Here is an 18424-nt window from a genome sequence, read left to right as displayed (position 1 = left end):
TGAATTTGATTGGTGTACAATTTCTACTCAGTAAAGTTCGATTTTCAATAAAAATAAAATCTATTAAAGAATCCCAATTATTTATAAACGGAAATAAAAGAATCCCCCGAAACCTCCTATTTGAAGAGTACTACGCTACAAATGCCGAACTTTCTTTCTAAATGAAAAATTAAAGACATGAAACAAAATTGTGGAAAAGAAAGTACTACTTGCGAATCATGTTGTGTAATTGCCAATAATTGTCAAATACATGCCAGAGCACCTCAAATATTTACTAGTCGCCCAAATACCGCTAACTTTACTAAACGTGTCAAAAGGTTGCTAAGAATTAAGTTCTCAAAAACTTGAGTAGTTCTGTCAATTAAAGAAGAAGAATGAAACGGCAATTAACTAAAAGTAATCAGCACAATACATAGGAAACGGCAATTAAAGGACATCCTTTAATTATCCGTCACCTTAACGGCCACATAAGGTATATCATGTGACTCCCCCGCCCCCCACCCCCACCCCCCAGTGAAAATTTTTAGCATCAGTTAATTTTCATCTGCAGTAGAAAGATAACAATACATGTGCAGGAACTCATTCTGAAATAGGAATGTTGGATGATTTTGCGTTAACCTGTGCTGAAGACTGACTTAAAATATATTATTAGAATTTATGGCAATTATTAGAATTTATGGCAATTATTAAAATTCATGGCAAACCATGGCTGGCACTGTCGTCGGCAGTGCAACATTTGCAGCATTGCTCTTGGCAACTAGTCATTGAAAATAGCATTTCTTACATAAAATTTTGTTTTAACGTTGTTGTAAATGTATGATTTCAAAAGTAAGACTTAAATGAATTTTCTGCTTGTTGACGGTTCTTATATCAGTTGAAGGCATACAAGAGGACAAGGAAATTCTTTGAAAAAGTCACTTGTTGACTGTTGTAATGTACATTTTAGTATCTGAACACTGTTCCACATATTGATTAACAAGTTTTCCGTTGTCACTGATGCTGTTATAAGTAAATTCTCATAATAAAAAGGAAATGGTATGATTCATTGCCACGCTGAGTCAAACAAAGTTTGACGTCGAAGTTGTTGTGCGTGTACGAGCGTAATGAAACTAAAAACGCCAGTTGTTTGAAAAAAACCTAGCATGAAACAAGAAACGCCGATACAACATCAAATGTCATACTGTATGAACCTTTTTGGGAATAAGCAAATTCACAACTAAACTTAATGAAACAAATGACTGTAACCCCTAGCACTATGCATAACTTAAGACATACTGGAGTACGTCTCCTTGTCTCTTCAGCAAAAAGGCAGATCAGTTGTGTTTCTTCCATTCAAGGAAATAAACAAACAAATAAATTACCAACATCAAGTATTTGATTTTGGATGACCATAATCAAGCATAACAGCTCACATATTAGAGTATATCTATGGCGTTTTAATATTCTGGACGTTTAGCCCCTTTTTGTACTCTTTATGTGAAAAACATACTAAACTTAACAAAATAGCTTCAGTCTCTTATTGGCTTATATATTACGTAATACACCATCTCCTCTAGATGGGGGAACACCTCGTTTTCTCTAAATGGGATTTACAAAACCTACCAGTGAGCTGACCATGACAGAAAACAATAGCATTTCAACATGATAACCGAGCAAATCATAAATGTACAACAAAATATACCCTTAGGCTATATACAAAGAATGATAATTGCGGATGAATTCGTGATGAACAATACATTCTATATGCATTTAAACCGTGCTCTACATTATCGAGGATATTGGCCTAAATCAGAGACATCATAGAGATAACATTATGTAACAACATGACCAGGGAAATAACCTTTTATGGCTTAAGGAGGTAGGTTACCTTTATATTTGTATGTGCGCATGTCCAACCGGAAGCTAGCGTGACGATTTACGACGACGTTTACGACAAGCTAAATGTCTTTGTATATTCATTCTTCTGAAAACAAATCATAGACCTGTCTTCGATCTGACGCTTTATGGTTTAATAATGCAGAAATAATGAATAAATTGCCGCAGAAACGCTTCAAAACAAAGTTGCCTTAAAATGACGTCATTGACGTCATGACGTTACGTGTCAGTTACCGCGCAAAATTAACAGCTTTTATCTTGAAAGTACGTAATTCTGTGCATTTTCTTTATTCAAACTATTTTCAAATAACCATTATTTGCTGAAATATTTTTTATGAGTCTTTTGCTCTGAATAATAATCAATATTTTGCTTCTTTTATGTAGTTATATTGAAATGTTATGCGGAATGCAAGAAAATGGATGATGGTAACCAATGTTATTTGGAATATAGTTGGGTGAGAGGTTACTTGTTACGGCCATTTTCAAATAAAAAATCTAGCAGTTTGATTTGTAATACCTATTTTACAGTTTCCGTTGATAATTTGTTACTTATATACCAAAACTAAGATCTAAAATTGTTCAAATTTCAGTAGAAAATTGTGGTTTCTTGAATTGAATTGATGTTACCATGGAAACGAAGCCCGTGGCCTATGTATCTAAATGTAAAATTCAAAAGCGTTGACACTAGTCTATTTAAGAAACACAGCTTCGGCTTTTTATTTTCATTTCAACAATATCTATGAGAATAATAGTAGCATGCTGAACGATTTTTCCATGAAAAATGCCAGACGAGGGGTACTGCTGTAAGTATTCTAAGCTTAGAAATTTGTTTGAATAAATGCAGATAACACGAAAATATAACTTACGTTAGAAATAATATGTTTTAAAGCTACATCAACTAGAAAGATAATCTTATTCAATATTATTTTATAAGAAATTACTACAAAAAGCAAGATATAAGCCATTTTAAACATCTCTGTTGCCATGGTTTCTTTAAACTTTAAGAAAAATAGGGTACCATGTATAGTGCTTGGTATTTTGCTAATAATATTACCCAAATATTCCATGTTGGTCATTAACAGAATGGCACTGAAGCCGTCGAAAACCCCTATTTTTATACATAGTTGTTTAAAACTGAGAGAAAATGCGTTACCATGGAAACACGAGCCCCGCTACATATACATTTTAAGCTTATCTTAGAAAGCTAACGTGCATACTAGTAAAATTATAGATTATGTTGACTTCTACGGATATCAATGAAACTAAAATACACCGAAAAGTGTTAAATATCCGTATTTTCCTTCTTCTTTCAATATGAAATACGTTTGGATGGTCATGTTCTTCAAACCTGGATAAAAATTGAACTTGAAGGGACAGAGACAAACGAAACTGAGATTTTAGCAGTTAAAACTTCATATTACACGAAATACAAAAAGATGCTGCGGTTCAACTAATTTGAATTTACCCTTGTAACAAGGTAACCTACCTCCTTAAAATATATCGGATGACATAATGAGACGAATGGCTATTTACAGAAACCAAAAATATGCATCAACATGCACGAACATCAAATCTGGCAAACGAGGCCAGTTCAACAAGTACAATGGGTCATAATGTTCTTGATGAATGTCATCGTTTAAATGCAAAACTACAATACACGATCTTGGAAGGTATTTTAACTTTCTATTTTGCCCTACTCGAACAAGAAACTTTACACTGAAACAATAAACATTGACGTATCTTTGCGTTTCTTTGTATTTGAATATTTTCTCTTTTCTCATGGTTTTGTATTTTTATACCTATAAACTAGGTATATCTTTTCTAATAAACCATTTTACTTTATATTCATATTTGAAACATACCATAGATAGATATAAAATTTTGACAAATAATTATTTTGTTTTACTGACTTCATGCCAAAAAAAATCCTGAAAAACATACGTTTATAATTGATTTTCTTCTTTCTAAATGTGACATAGCCTCATAGACCTTTTTCCATAATTCTAATATAACATTAGAATTATGAAAAAAGGTCTCACAGCAGTGTCCTTTTTTCCTTGGAGTGATGCATATAGGTGGTACTCATTGTTGTGCCCAAAGTGAGATCTTGTCGGCGATTCGCCGTTGTAACGTTAAAGACCAATAATTGAACAACAGACACTTTCTCAAAGTTTAAATGTTAATTTTTAATTTCAAATTTTATTTTTCAATCATGAAATCACAAGTATAATGTTCTATAATTTCATGAAAATATAGTTAATTAACTTTTACAAAATTTGGAAATACAGTCCAAAATTATACCACCTAACACCCTAAAATTATTTTTAGCATCGAATATAGGCAGATTTATGTACTTTTTGATGAATTTGACAGTTGTACATTTTCTACCCAGTAGTCTTTCAATTTTGATACAAATAAAATAAATTAAAGAATCCACGTGATTTTCTAAATGAAAATAAAAGAACGAACTACGACCACACTTTCATCTACCGGTACTTTCTGATCAGCTATGAACATACTTCCACCTACTTTCTGATCAGCTGTGGGCACACTTCCATCTATTTTCTGATCAGCTATGGGCACACTTTCATCTTTTTTCTGATGAGCTATGACCACATTTTCATCTCCTTTCTGATCAGCCATAACCATACTTCCATCTACTTTCTGATCAGCTATGGGCATACTTTCATTTACTTTCTGATAAGCTATGGGCATACTTCCATCTATTTTCTGGTCAGCTATGTACACACTTTCATCTACTTTCTGATCAGCTTTGGACACACTTCCATCTACTTTTTAATCAGCTAATGGTATGCTTTCATCTACTTTCTGATTAGCTGTGGACACACGTGTGTCTAATTTTAATCAGGTGTACATTCTTTTAAGCTGTGGGCACTCTTACATTTACGTTTGACAAGCTTTGGACACACTTCGACTTTCTTATCAGATGTAAGCACACTTCCATCTACTTTGTGACCAGCTATGGGCATACTTCCATTTTCCTTTCGATAAGCTATTGGTAAACTTTTTCTCCTTTCTGGTCACTTATTGGCACACTTCCAGCAAAGCTATGGACATACTTCCATGTACTTTCTGATCAGCTATGACCATACTTCCATCTACTTTTTGATCAGCAAAGACCACACTTCCATCTACATTTTGATCAGCTATGGGCACGCTCCTGTCTACTTTCAGATACACTTTAGGCATACATCCACCTACATTCAGATCAGATATGGGCACACTTCTGCACACTTCTATCTTCTTTCTTATAATATGAATTCTTCTTTCTACTTTCTAATCAGCTATATGTATACTTCTATCTAATTTACATTCAGGTATAGGTACAACTTGGTCTACTTTTAGATCAGCTGTAAGGATACTTCCAGATTAGCTACATGTAAAATTACATCTTACTTTCTAATCAGCTATATGTGTACTTCTATCTACTTTTTATTTAGCTATAGGTACACTTTCATCTACTTTTAAGTCAGCTGTAAGGATACTTTCAGATTAGCTATAGGTAAAATTCCATCTTACTTTCTGGTCAGCTTTAGGGACAGTGTGTATTCCGTAGATCTATGTAGTCAATACTATGGGAGCGCACTTTTCATACGTTATGAAATATATAATTGATATGATTTCAGGTATCGAATCTTCATCCTCATCTGCGATCAACGATTGTTGCTATATTCACTGGATTATTTGACTTTTCCTCTATCAACAAACAGATTGTTAGGGTAGGTATGTAATGTAGCAAGTGAAGGAACGGCTGAATTTTGATCATCGAGCTTATCCTGAATCTAGAGTACTACTTACAATTTATCACTCACAGAGAAAATAGTTTCACTATTAACCATCGAATTAATTTGTGCGAGTAAAGAGACTGTTTTTAAGGTTAGAAATTGCTAAGTGCTGCCAAACAAACGAAGGTATTTTGTTGGGTTTATAGTCACACCGACACATTTATAGGTCATATGGCGACTTTTCAGCTTTTCATGATGGAGGAAGACACCAGGTGCCCGTACGGGCGGGTCCCTGGATAGACCCAAGACCTTCCATCTGCCAGCTGGATGGCTTCCTCACATATTCTACGCACCAAGCGAGGCTCTAACACACATCGGTGAGTGATATTAGGTCATCAACCTTAACCACTCTGCCACGGAGGCCTCTGAAAAATATTTCGTGCTGTCCTTTCGTTAAAAATAGTTGATCAAAATTTACTTTTTTTATATATTTTTCAAAAATTCATACGCATTACCTTATATATATGCTAATGCTGTAGTTTTAGCTGGTTCGTTTAGACTGGCATTCAATCAAATGAGTTTTTTCTTACTTCAAATATCTACATTCTACATTTTAGTAGGAAATAGTTAGCTTTGATTGTTAAGAATGGAAAAAATATTGCATTTAGAAACATTAAAATGGGAAAATGTTTTATTGAGAAGCGGCATTGAAAGTAAATTCACAACACTTATTTGCACGATTATTAGATAGAAAAAATTGTATCAAACATTGGCAAATTAATGACCTAATGCTGTAAAAGATAGTACATGTATACTGAATTTTCAAATTGGTTTCCTTTACTGATTTTGTGCTGTAATAGTCTTAATTTAGAAGAATAAATTATTCATCGGCGTAGTAATTCTCTGTTCCCCGGGTGAATCCCGAGACGAACTGCTCTGACTAGCATTTCTAACTTACTTCATTGGGTTTGCTTTAACGAATTACCTTTGACAGTTGCATTACGAGATACATTTAGTTTCCAATAGTTCAAGCCCAGCATGATTGATTTATATATTATGAGGCAGACAATTCTGATCTTCTATTCAAGAATATTTACATTCGTCCTATTCTTTTCCATTGAAACTTTTGACGTTCATTTCGTATGAACAGCAAAAGAAAAGGCGCGAAAGTTACGTCATCGCTGCTTAGTGATAACCGACCGCCGTTTTGACAACGTCCGCGTATAGTCAGGGAGAACGTTCCTAAGATGACGTCGCAGTTGTTCCGTCTGTTGAACAGAATGGACGGGAAGCTGATTTTAATATTAAATGCTACAAATTATATGCAATTCATAATATTATGTAGTTTACAAATGGAAAGGAAATATAATGTAAATATAAGAAATGATACTATTTTTTTCGGTTTCCATGCGAAATGAACAACAGAATATGATCGGCAAATTAAACATGAATCGCTAGCGCGATTCATTGATTTGCCGACCCTATTCTGTCGTTCATTTCGCATGAACACCGAAAAAAATCATTTCATTTCTTAATTGCTTATCGGAGTCGTGTCAGGAGACGTCTGATATTTGACATTATGTTTACTGCTTTACAGATTGCTTATGAGAGTCATGCCAGGTGACGTCAAAGGAAATAGAGCCTGATATTTTATCTTATGTTTACTATTTGACAGATTGCTTACGAAAGTGGAATCGCGAGGAGGACATCCTATGTTTTTATCTCTGTTATGTTCACGGTTATTATCACGACGAGCACATTGTTCTTCCTACCCAAGATGAATATCAATGAGGACTACATGAAGGAGGAGAAAAGAAGACGAAGCAGTTGCAAGCAGGAGAAGAGGCTGGTCAGACATGACGGTAGTTCTCCACAACCAGCGGAAAAACACGATGAAAAGCTTCTAAAAGTGCACGAAAAGGAATTTGGTGGTAAATTTTGTTAATGCGTTAATGTGTAAACATTACAGAAACATTAATACTGTATAACTGGTATTACATATGACCTTAATACTAGTAAATAATCCACCTTAAGTACGTATACGACGTGGTTTTGATTTCATTCGTGCCTGTATACAATCAATATTTTTACGTTCAGTGCTGCAAAGTACTCCTTAAGTAAGTTGAAATTTAAAAGAGAAAACATGTTTGAAAAAGTTTTTTTTATGGGAAGAAACGGTTATCAGTGACTGCAAATGGATCCGTTCTACCATAACCTGATCGCTTAAAATTGGCGAATACACGAACCTCTTTGGATTAGGATGTGTTTGTTGAGAATTTTCAGTATAAATCTCGACAGTAAATAAAAACATTTTTAACGTAAATTTCTTTTCAGTCATGAATGGCAGTTTGGATCTCACGGTGGCAGGTGGTTCGTCTAAACCATCACTGTTATCTGTTGTTTTCTCTGTGACATTTATGTTACACCTCTACTGGCTGTTTGTGCACGCTCTGAGATTCGTTACGTTCATTGGACAGCTAAATGTTTGGCTGGAGAATATCTTCGACGGGAATGAAGCCAAAGGTACGGTCGATAACAGTCAATGTAGTTAGAAATAAAGTATATTCAATTATAGCGAGCGAAAGGTTGGTGCGGATTCCCATTTTCTTGCTTATTTGTAGCGGGAAAAGACAAAGTTGACCGACAAACTTAAAACTACACGTGCCATATTTACGTTATTATTTGACGCTAAATAAAGATGGCGGCTTTCAAATTATAATATCGTTGAAAATGCTGCAATTATATTAACGGTAACCTTAGAATGGATGTACCTTGTCTGTCTGAGAAAGGCAGGTGTTTTTATACCCCCTCCTCAGGACAGCATGGATAAAAATCTCGCTAGCGCTCGGGTTTCTATTCCACGCTGTCCTTCGCGTTTGGGAAAGCCATACAGGCAGAGATATAATATCCTTATAATCTTTCATCCAACCAGTTTTAACGGTTTTATATTAGGGAATGTCTATTTTTTCAAAGTGCAAGGATCTTTGAGAATTAATTGGTCAAATTTGGAAATACTTTATCTTTTGTGACATGTATTCTTTTCAGTTTATTTTATTTTGTTTCAGTTGGAGAAATGCTTGCTATATTCTCATACATGACAATGGGAGCAATTGGTTCTGCGTTGCTGTGTGGTTTTGTATATGATTATCAACGTAAAAGATACGCCAGTAAGTATACAAATCAGTTTAATTATGTACTTCATATCTTCATATCTGAGTACAGGTATATGCGACTGCTAGAAATTCCAATTATTCGGATACTTGCTTGTATAAACATCTGTAGAGAGTATCGTGAAAACAAGATGTTTTTGTGTCATTATTTGTTTTCATTTGATGTGAAATGACTTATGAATTATCATACTTGTTTAAGGAAATACTATTTTTGATCACGTAAACATGTCAATCTGCTGAAAGCTAGTTACAGCTATACTTGAATGGCAATTCTTTTGCTTCTCATAATATTGTTCAATACTCTTTGCTCCTTTTATGTAAGTTTTACTATTTCTTTTTTACGGTGCCCCTAAAATGACATGTTACACACTTTTTTTCCACTTAGGTAATGTGAGACTTTTTTATTTCGTTTAAACGAAATCATTTCGTTAAAACAAAATAACTATTTCGTTTAAACGAAATCATTTCGTTTTAACGAAATAAGTTTAAACGAAATGATTTCGTTTGAACGAAATGATTTCGTTTAAACGAAATTTCGGACTAGGTGCGTTTGAGATTATATTCAGTATATATTCATTATTTGGAAATAAATTCGTTGGTATTCTGCATCTGATTTAAAAAAAAAAAAAAATAGTAAATTGGAAAATGTGTTTCGTACTCAATGTTGGTTCAAAAGTGTATCTCCTTCACATAGAGTTTTACATAAAATAGCGCTGTCATTTGATAAAGAGATTGTTACATGCAGCCAGGATCAGTAGAAACAATGTTTGAAGAGAATAAAATGGCAGATGGTTTTTACAAAAGGTTTTATTTTGCGTAATCTGTTTTGTAGTTTTCTATAAATCTATTTGATTATTTCAGGCAATACATTAACTTGTACAAGGTAAACATACCGTAGGAAACATGGTATTAATAGGTACATTTTACAGTACAGTTTGGTAATTGTCTGCCTGTTTATAATGTTCTGAGGTCATAATTTCGACCTGATAATTATGTAGCTAGTAAAAATAATTGAAATACAACATCGTATTAATGTTTGGAATATGTATAATATATCTGTTTAAAGTGCATGGTATACAAGGTTAGTTACGTTGCAATTTCAGAATTGTCCTTGAATCAGTATTGCCATATAAGTTTACAAAGTGAGAAATATATAGTTTTGTGAAGATCTCTCTGGTAAAAATACGGCGAAAATGATAGAAAATGCTTCTGTATTTAAAAGTGGTAATCTTTTGTCTTAAATTCAGGGATTTGATTAGATACTTTCGCAATTTTCCAATTTGAAAGACTGAAAATCCCCGTGTTTGAGAAAAATCCCAGTGGGATCTCCTGCGGATGAGCACAAATTCCCGTGAGAGAAAAAATATCGTCTAAAACACCTACGTTCGAAAATGTATTTAATGTTACATTTTGTTTTTCTAATACCGGTGCAACACAAGAAGAGACTTGTGACCACCCACGCAATTCATCAGCAAGACATTAGTCACACAAAGTGGAATCCTGCGAAAACATTAAAAGTACAAGCTATTGTTTCTTCGCGAAACTTACCTGGATTGATGGCAATATGAATTTATCTATTACACCAAATATATGGTTGCTATGACAACAAATATTAAAACAGCTGTCAATTAGTTGAAAAATGGGAATAGGCAGTTAATGTAAAACTGCAAAATATTTTTCTCGAAACTTACTTAATAGATAGGTGGCAACATGGAAAGCACCTTCGTCTATTTCTTTTGTTGTTATATCAAATATGTGGTTGCTATAGTAACAAATACAATTAAATCCAACAATATGACAGGACCATAGATTCTTTAAAACTATAACCTATTTTTGAATGAAACTTGCTACATTCATAGATGACAATATTATGGAGAATATACGGGTCCTGTTATTTTGTTGCTTTGTTACAAAAAAGTGGTTTCTGTACAGTCGTGAAAGGCAAATTTCAAACAATTACCATCAGTGATAGTGAACGTTTATGCTATGATATAAGGTACTTATATGTCACGTGAACGTGGCTTTGTACGAGAAAATTTACAGGATTTGCTATCAAATAAATACGAATATTGATTGTTTTTATCAGAAAGCATTCTTTGCATATATTGTTTTTTCAAAAATCAATTTTTGGCCCCCGCAGTAATAGAATTTTGGCACAACTTTACGTCTTTGACGTTGGTATAGTGTTCATTCTAGTGAAAACAGTAACAAATATTTTATTGTATATTTTTCAGATGCTGGTAAAATCAAGCGTGTTTACATTCCTGTAGTGCTACCGATGTGTTTGGTCATCTTCTACTCTGTAGGCACTACAATACTCTGCTATATCAAACACGAAGTCGCCCCGTATTTTGCATTTGTACTGTTCACCTTATTCCGGACGTCGTTGTTTACCGTGGCCGTGGCTTTTATTGGCGATGCGTGCGTATCAGAATATACATGTTTGTGAACTTTCTTAGTTTATTTTGTATTTAGCGGCAGTTTAAGATCAGAACTTTAATGAATATGGTAGTCAATCGAAAAAAAAATCCTCATTTTCATCCATGAAATATATATGATCTTTTTGAAGCTAACGCAACCAAATAATAACAGCAGATTCGGTTTGATTGAGTTTGTTCATTGAATGTAGACTCCCTGATCCCATAGTGTCTGTATGGAGATAATTTTGAAGAATAGAGTATATCTAGCTAATAAACAACACACTGAGTCTGTCCATGAAAGCTAATGAAAAGTGTAACGCCTCTTTAACACAAACGTGAACTGAGCACTAAAAGGGCTGTGCTTACTTTGAATTTCAAATCTGACTTTAATAACGTTTTCATATTGATATTTACAGATTTCCATTGGACTATTTTGGTGTGTTGCTTGGCTTTATGCAGCTATCAGCGGGAATAGCCGGTCTTGCACAGAACCCATTGTTCCAATGGTATGACGCCTACGACGGATCTTATATGCATGTAAGTCGGGTAGCTTTGGTGATTTAATCGAACAATCGACAAAGTGAGTTTATCAAATGTCATTAATGGAAGAGCAACTGTAAGCAACACTTATCAACCATGCTTGGGATTTTTCTCGTATGTTCATAAGTGTACATATGCATTAATCCTACATGCAGCAGTTTACAAATGTTCCCACTTTTCCTTTTCCCGTTCAATGTTCGTAAGTCCGACTATTGTAGACAAACCCTAAATGTATGCCAACAGTCAAAGTCATTGTTTTCATGTCCTTTTGTCCGTCCGTCGTAACTCGTGTCCGAAGTATAACTTCATAACCACGGTCACAAATTGAGCTCAAATGTCAAAACTGTCCATCACATTTCGTATCAGGAGCATAACTTATTAACCATTCAAATTATTGACTTCAAATTTGGCATGTACATAGGTAGTGATGAGACGATGTGCAGAGAACATAAACCGTGTCTATAAAACCGTGTCTGTAGGTTAAAGTCAAGATCACAACATTTGATGATCTCAAATCTGTCTGTTATATTAAGTATCCATAGCATACTTTAACCATTCAAGGTAATGACTTCAAACTTGGGATGGTTGGTGGTGGTGAGACGATATGCAGAGTACATGTGCCAGTGTGGTAGGTCAAAGGTCAAGGTCAAATCTGCCCATCATATTTCATGTCCAGAACATATCTTAAAATATTAAAGGTATTGACTTGAAACTTGGAATATAGGCAGGTGCTGGTGAGAGGATGTGCAGACTGCAACAATCTACATCACACACCGCCTTTAACTATTCCCTACAAACAAATCATTTAGTTTCTTGTCCTTTATTATCATGTCACACACCCTGGTCATTTGCTTCCGTCCTTATCCGATATAAACCTTCGGGTGTATATATCCCCATTTGGCAAAGCTCTTGTTTTTTAATTTTATTCGCAAGAAAGTGTATTTTCACCGTTCCTTAAAATCACTTGAGTGTAAAAACAATTTCAGGTTAATATTTTGCTGCTTGCTCTCGAAGTGTCCACAGTGATCCATCCTATATTCCTGTATATGAAAGGTCGTCGGGACAAAGGTGACGGTAGTGGCAGTGTTTATAGACTAGATTATACGATTGACGTACCGACGACGGCGTGAACAACCAGTTACCGTTTAGTGTAACAGATTCCAGGCCAAATAGAAACGTGTAGTTATAAACCGGTGCAAACTCAGCCTCAATCCTATCACATTAATATATGTTTGTATGTAATACATATTTGGAAATAAACATTGTTATAACCAAAAACCGTTTAAATAGTGTATAGAATCTTAATCGTGTTGTGATTCCAACACAAGAGTTGGCCAACTAATGAACATGAACAGACTGAATCAAACCGAGTCTGCTATTATTTTGCTTGGTTGTACTATATATGCTTCCAAAGGATCTTCTATACGCTTCCAAAGGATCTTCTTATAGATTTCATTGAAAATGTTAATTTTCATCGATTTATTAACATGATCTTCGTTAATTTTCATCGATTTATTAACATGATCTTCGTACATAAAAGTTAGTTACTTGCTTCATACATGTAGAAGAAGTAAAACAAAATAATTTATATACAGAATTATCTTCAGCAAAAATGAAAATGGCATTAAGTGACTGGCAGATGTTTACAAGCAGATTCATGTTATGAACATATCTAGTACCAATGTATTCACTACTGTGTATGCTTTACCAATCATCAGAAGAAGAAATAACTATAAATTCGTGTTGTTGTTTTTCTCTATATTTTAATACATTATAGCTGACCTTGATAACAAATACATTCCAGACCACTTTTTTTGACACCATTAACCTGAAATGTAAAGATAGGAAATGAAAAATATTGCTATGATACTTCGTTATTGATTCATCTCCCATTGTAACATTTCGATGCATCTCTATGCATCTCTATAAATGTTAAACTAACATTTAAATATAAAACCATAAAGTAAAGTCACGGTATAATTTCATAAATCTTATTCTATGTATATGGCTTACGAAGTATGAATTCTAATTGTCTAGAACGGTCCCTTTATTGTATAAAATACAACACTGTGTTAAAGTTTGATTTACTTTTTACTTCCGCAGTTATTTTTATTTTTGCACAGTTATAGAATAGCGGGTCAAATGATGTCTGGTATTGTTATTTTTCTGGTACTTTGGGATCATGGAGAACATTAATTTTATCTTTGATAGAATTCCGCTTGTGGGCGTGATGGGTGTTGCACATTTCATTATCTCTCATGAACAGACTCGGTCAAATCTTGTCTTCTAATATGTTGCTTGGCTGAGGTCTTTGCCTCCAATGGATCTATTCTCATATTTCATTTATACTATACATTCTAGTAACTATTAGCATTATGAATTGATTTGCATCACAAAACCACAAATATCGACCTCGGTTTTCGCAATGGACAGGCTCAATTTTTAGCTCACCTGAGCACGAAGTGCTCAAAGGTGAGCTTTAGTGATCACCCTGTGTCCGGCGTCCGTCGTCGTCCGTCGTCCGTCCGTCCGTCCGTCGTCAACAATTTGACTGTTAACACTCTAGAGGTCACATTTTTGACCCAATCTTAATGAAACTTGGTCAGAATGTTACCCTCAATAAAATCTTGGACGAGTTCGATATTGGGTCATCTGGGATCAAAAACTAGGTCATCAGGTCAAATCAAAGGAAAAGCTTGTTAACACTCTAGAGGTCACATTTTTGGCCCAATCTTAATGAAACTTGGTCAGAATGTTACCCTCAATAAAATCTTGGACGAGTTCGATATTGGATCATCTGGGATCAAAAACTAGGTCATCAGGTTAGATCAAAGGAAAAGCTTGTTAACACGCTAGAGGTCACATTTTTGGCCCAATCTTAATGAAACTTGGTCAGAATGTTACCCTCAATAAAATCTTGGACGAGTTCGATATTGGGTCATCTGGGGTCAAAAACTAGGTCATAAGGTCAAATCAACGGAAAAGCTTGTTAACACTCTAGAGGTCACAATTTTGGCCCAATCTTAATGAAACTTGGTCAAGATGTTACCCTCAATAAAATTTTGAACAAGTTGGATATTGGGTCATCTGGGGTCAAAAACTAGGTCACCAGGTCAAATCAAAGGAAAAGCTTGTTAACACTCTAGAGGTCACATTTTTGGCCCAGTCTTAATGAAACTTGGTCAGAATGTTACCCTTAATAAAATCTTGGACGAGTTCGATATTTGGTTATCTGGGTTCATAAACTAGGTCACCAGGTCAAATCAAAGGAAAAGCTTGTTAACACTGTAGAAGCCGCATTTATGACTGTATCTTCATGAAACTTGGTCAGATTGTTAATATTGATGATCTTAAAGTCCAGTTTGAATCTGGGTCATGTAGGATAAAAAACTAGGTCACCAAGCCAAATCAAATGAAAAGCTAGTTTACACTGTAGAGGCCACATTTATGACCATATCTTAATGAAACTTGGTCAAAATGTTAATCTTGATGATCTATAGCTCAATTTCAAATCTGGGTTAGGTGGGGTCAAAAACTAGGTCACTAGGTCATATCAAAGGAAAAGCTTGTTAACACTCTAGAGGCCACATTTATGACTATATCTTCATGAAACTTAGTCAGAATGTTAAACTTGATGATCTTTAGGGCAAATTTGAATCTGCGTCATGTCGGGTCAAAAACTAGGTCACCAGGTCAAATCAAAGGAAAAGCTAATTAACACTGTAGAGGCCACATTTATGACCATATCGTAATGAAACTTGGTCAGACTGTTAATCTTGATGATCTTTAGGTCAAGTTTAAATCTGGGTCAGATGGAGTCAAAAACTAGGTCACTAGGTCATATCAAAGGAAAAGCTTGTTAACACTCTAGAGGCCACATTTATGACTGTATCTTCATGAAACTTAGTCAGAATGTTAAACTTGATGGTCTTTAGGTCAAGTATGAATCTGGGTCATGTCGGGTCAAAAACTAGGTCACGGGGGTCAAATAAAAGGAATAGCTAGTTAACACTTTAGAGGCCACATTTATGACCATATCTTAATGAAACTTGGTCAGAATGTTAATCTTGATGATCTATAGGTCAAGTTTAAATCTGGGTCAGGTGTGTTAAAAAACTAGGTCACTAGGTCAAATCAAAGGAAAAGCTTGTTAACACTCTAGAGGCCACATTTATGACTGTATCTTCTTGAAACTTAATCAGAATGTTAATCTTGGTGATCTTTAGGTCAAGTTTAAATCTGGGTCATGTGGGGGCAAAAACTAGGTCACCTGGTCAAATCAAAGGAAAAGCTAGTTAACACTTTAGAGGCTACATTTATGACCATATCTTAATGAAACTTGGTCAGAATGTTGATCTTGATGATCTTTAGGTCAATAGGTCAGGTGAGCGATACAGGGCCTTCATGGCCCTCTTGTTCTTGTACATATCACATTATATGTGTAATAAGAGCGGAAAAATGTGCAGCCCGATACAGGACTCGAACCTGCGACCTTCTGCTTGCATGTCAGATGCTCTACCAACTAAGCTAATCGGACAATCGATATCATAAGACTAATTATATACATTACAAATGTATATACACACTGCTACATTGTTCTCTCCTTTTTTTCAAAGACAAACTCAGATTCTTTTGACTAACCCAGCCATTGCTTTACCCTAGCTCTAGGATTCCAAGGCTAGTCACCACACTCACGGCACCAATGTAATAGGAGCGGAAAAATGTGCATCCCGATACAGGACTCGAACCTGCGACCTTCTGCTTGCAAGTCATATGCTTGAGCTAATCGGACAATCGATATCATAGACTAATTATATACATTATATACACACTGCTACATATTGCTTAGTTGAAAGATCAAAATAATTATGTCAGATGGCACCACTACAATGAAAATTTTCATCGATTGTATTTCAATAAAACATTTAACAGTTATTGGTGACCGACTTTCTTTAGAACTAACAGAACTATGTGATAAATTATCTATTGTTTCACTACAAGTAACAGTACAAGATGAAATACCTATAATTTGCGGAAGTTGTGAATTTGTACAGTTCATGTTACAGAGTGACAACAGTGGGAAAACACTGGTGCATAGCAAGCCTAGAGGAAACGGTTGTCTCTTTTGGATTTACATACCTGTTTAACGCAGATTAAAATGCATTATTATGCTTATGTAAGAAAATAAGTGAAATAAGTTTATAGTCGGGTTTCTTTAATATGTGATTTACACAACTTCTCGTATGTCTTTAAAAGATAATAGGTAAGGGTAGATTTCTCGGAAGCACAGAGCACTGCCAGCAATGGTAAACAAACTTACCACCTGTTTGGAACAGCTCATTGCATAATGGAATCTACTTCCCCGCTCATATTTGTAAATTTTGCACACATGTTAAGGCAGAAAACAGCGAGAATGCATTGGCGTCTTTCATAAAGAGAAATATTAGGCATGGTCCTTTGTAAGTCAAATCAGTATTTTCCGAATTACTTGTTAAATCTTAAATTTTACCTGATCTGGTCGACACATGTGTGCTGTCTTGCATACATCATTCTCTCCTTTGTGAGCACAATCAAAACAGAAAGGTCCCCTGTCTTTGGAAGTTGGAAGACCTGCGAATACATTCATTGCATTGCTACTTGTGATCATTTACAGTACGCAATGACTATATTTCATCGAGCGTACATGAGGTAAAAAGGTAATTTATAGGTTTCATGTTTAACGAAAGTCCCCATCTGGAATGGATAGAACAACTCATTTCCCGTCGAGCTCATGGCAGGTGTCATATTTACCTTTCCTATCGTACAGGCTAGGCCGATACTTTTGGAAACAGCACTAATCCAAGCAAATCATCGAGCACTGAACGCTATTCGGGGTATCACATTTTATCTATTATATAATCTATATAAAGACATATTAAGATATAAGTTCGACATCCCCGTTTTTTTCTTTTTGTTTGAAACGCGTTTCTAGTGCCAATTTGAATCATGACGAGTTCCCAAAATTTTATTCTACTTTAAGCGTTTCTTTATATACAGGATCTTTGTTGTGTTATTTGTCCATAGATATTTTTGTATATGAGCCGCGCCATGAGAAAACCAACATAGTGGCTTAGCGACCAGCACCCGCGCAGTCTGGTCAGGATCCATGCTGTTCGCTTTCAAAGCATACTGGTATTAGAGATAGTGTTAGCGAACAGCATGGATCCTGACCAAACTGTGTGGAGTCGCAAAGCCACTATGTTGGTTTTCTCATGGTGCGGCTCATATGTCTTTTGATTTTCGTTTTGCTCCTATGTAAGTCTACCTATTTAAAATTATGGAACGGTTAGGAAGTTGAAGTTGCAACTAAACATTACACCTAACGGGAATTTAGCTGCTATGATACATGCTGGCTTTCATATCGTTTATTGCTTTTGATACCCAATATCTAGAGAGCTATCCCTTTTACCTGTTGCACCAACTACCGCTTTTTTCTCAGAATATAATACTGAGAACAAGTTTCTGAAGCACAACTTCACGGTCAATTCCGTAATTTAGAAACCACTTTAAATAACTAATGTTATTACATGTGAAAAATGAACATAAAGATTCAGTGCAGATATAAGCATAATAAAAAGTAAGACCGGCAATTGTTCAAATATAATGTTTTTCGATATAAGTATGATCAATATAT

General features: G+C 35.0%; 3 protein-coding genes across 3 annotated transcripts in view; 2 read left to right on the top strand and 1 right to left on the bottom strand.

The window, feature by feature from the left end:
- LOC123559918 (nascent polypeptide-associated complex subunit alpha-like) overlaps positions 1-18424 on the bottom strand; it is a 193863-nt gene that overhangs the window by 139495 nt on the left and 35944 nt on the right. The gene's annotated exons all lie outside the window — the stretch shown is intronic.
- The window catches only part of LOC123559920 (equilibrative nucleobase transporter 1-like), a 97435-nt gene that overhangs the window by 54483 nt on the left and 24528 nt on the right, over positions 1-18424 (top strand). The window lies entirely within an intron of this gene.
- Positions 8691-13060, top strand: LOC123560549 (arginine transporter 1-like). Its single transcript, XM_045352719.2, has 4 exons — positions 8691-8788; positions 11026-11212; positions 11628-11748; positions 12738-13060. The coding sequence occupies exons 1-4, from the start codon at positions 8695-8697 to the stop codon at positions 12879-12881; spliced, it is 546 nt and encodes a 181-aa protein (XP_045208654.2). The 5' UTR covers positions 8691-8694; the 3' UTR covers positions 12882-13060.

Source organism: Mercenaria mercenaria, chromosome 10 (assembly GCF_021730395.1).
Source record: "Mercenaria mercenaria strain notata chromosome 10, MADL_Memer_1, whole genome shotgun sequence".
Taxonomy (NCBI): Eukaryota; Metazoa; Mollusca; class Bivalvia; order Venerida; family Veneridae; genus Mercenaria; species Mercenaria mercenaria.
This window is presented reverse-complemented; position numbering and strand designations above follow the sequence as displayed.

Coding starts and splice junctions, on each gene's coding strand:
- LOC123560549 (XM_045352719.2), top strand. CDS start 8,695: ATGCTTGCTATATTCTCATACATGACAATGGGAGCAATTGGTTCTGCG. Junction 11,213..11,627: donor GTGGCTTTTATTGGCGATGC/GTGCGTATCAGA, acceptor TGATATTTACAG/ATTTCCATTGGACTATTTTG. Junction 11,749..12,737: donor ACGACGGATCTTATATGCAT/GTAAGTCGGGTA, acceptor AAACAATTTCAG/GTTAATATTTTGCTGCTTGC.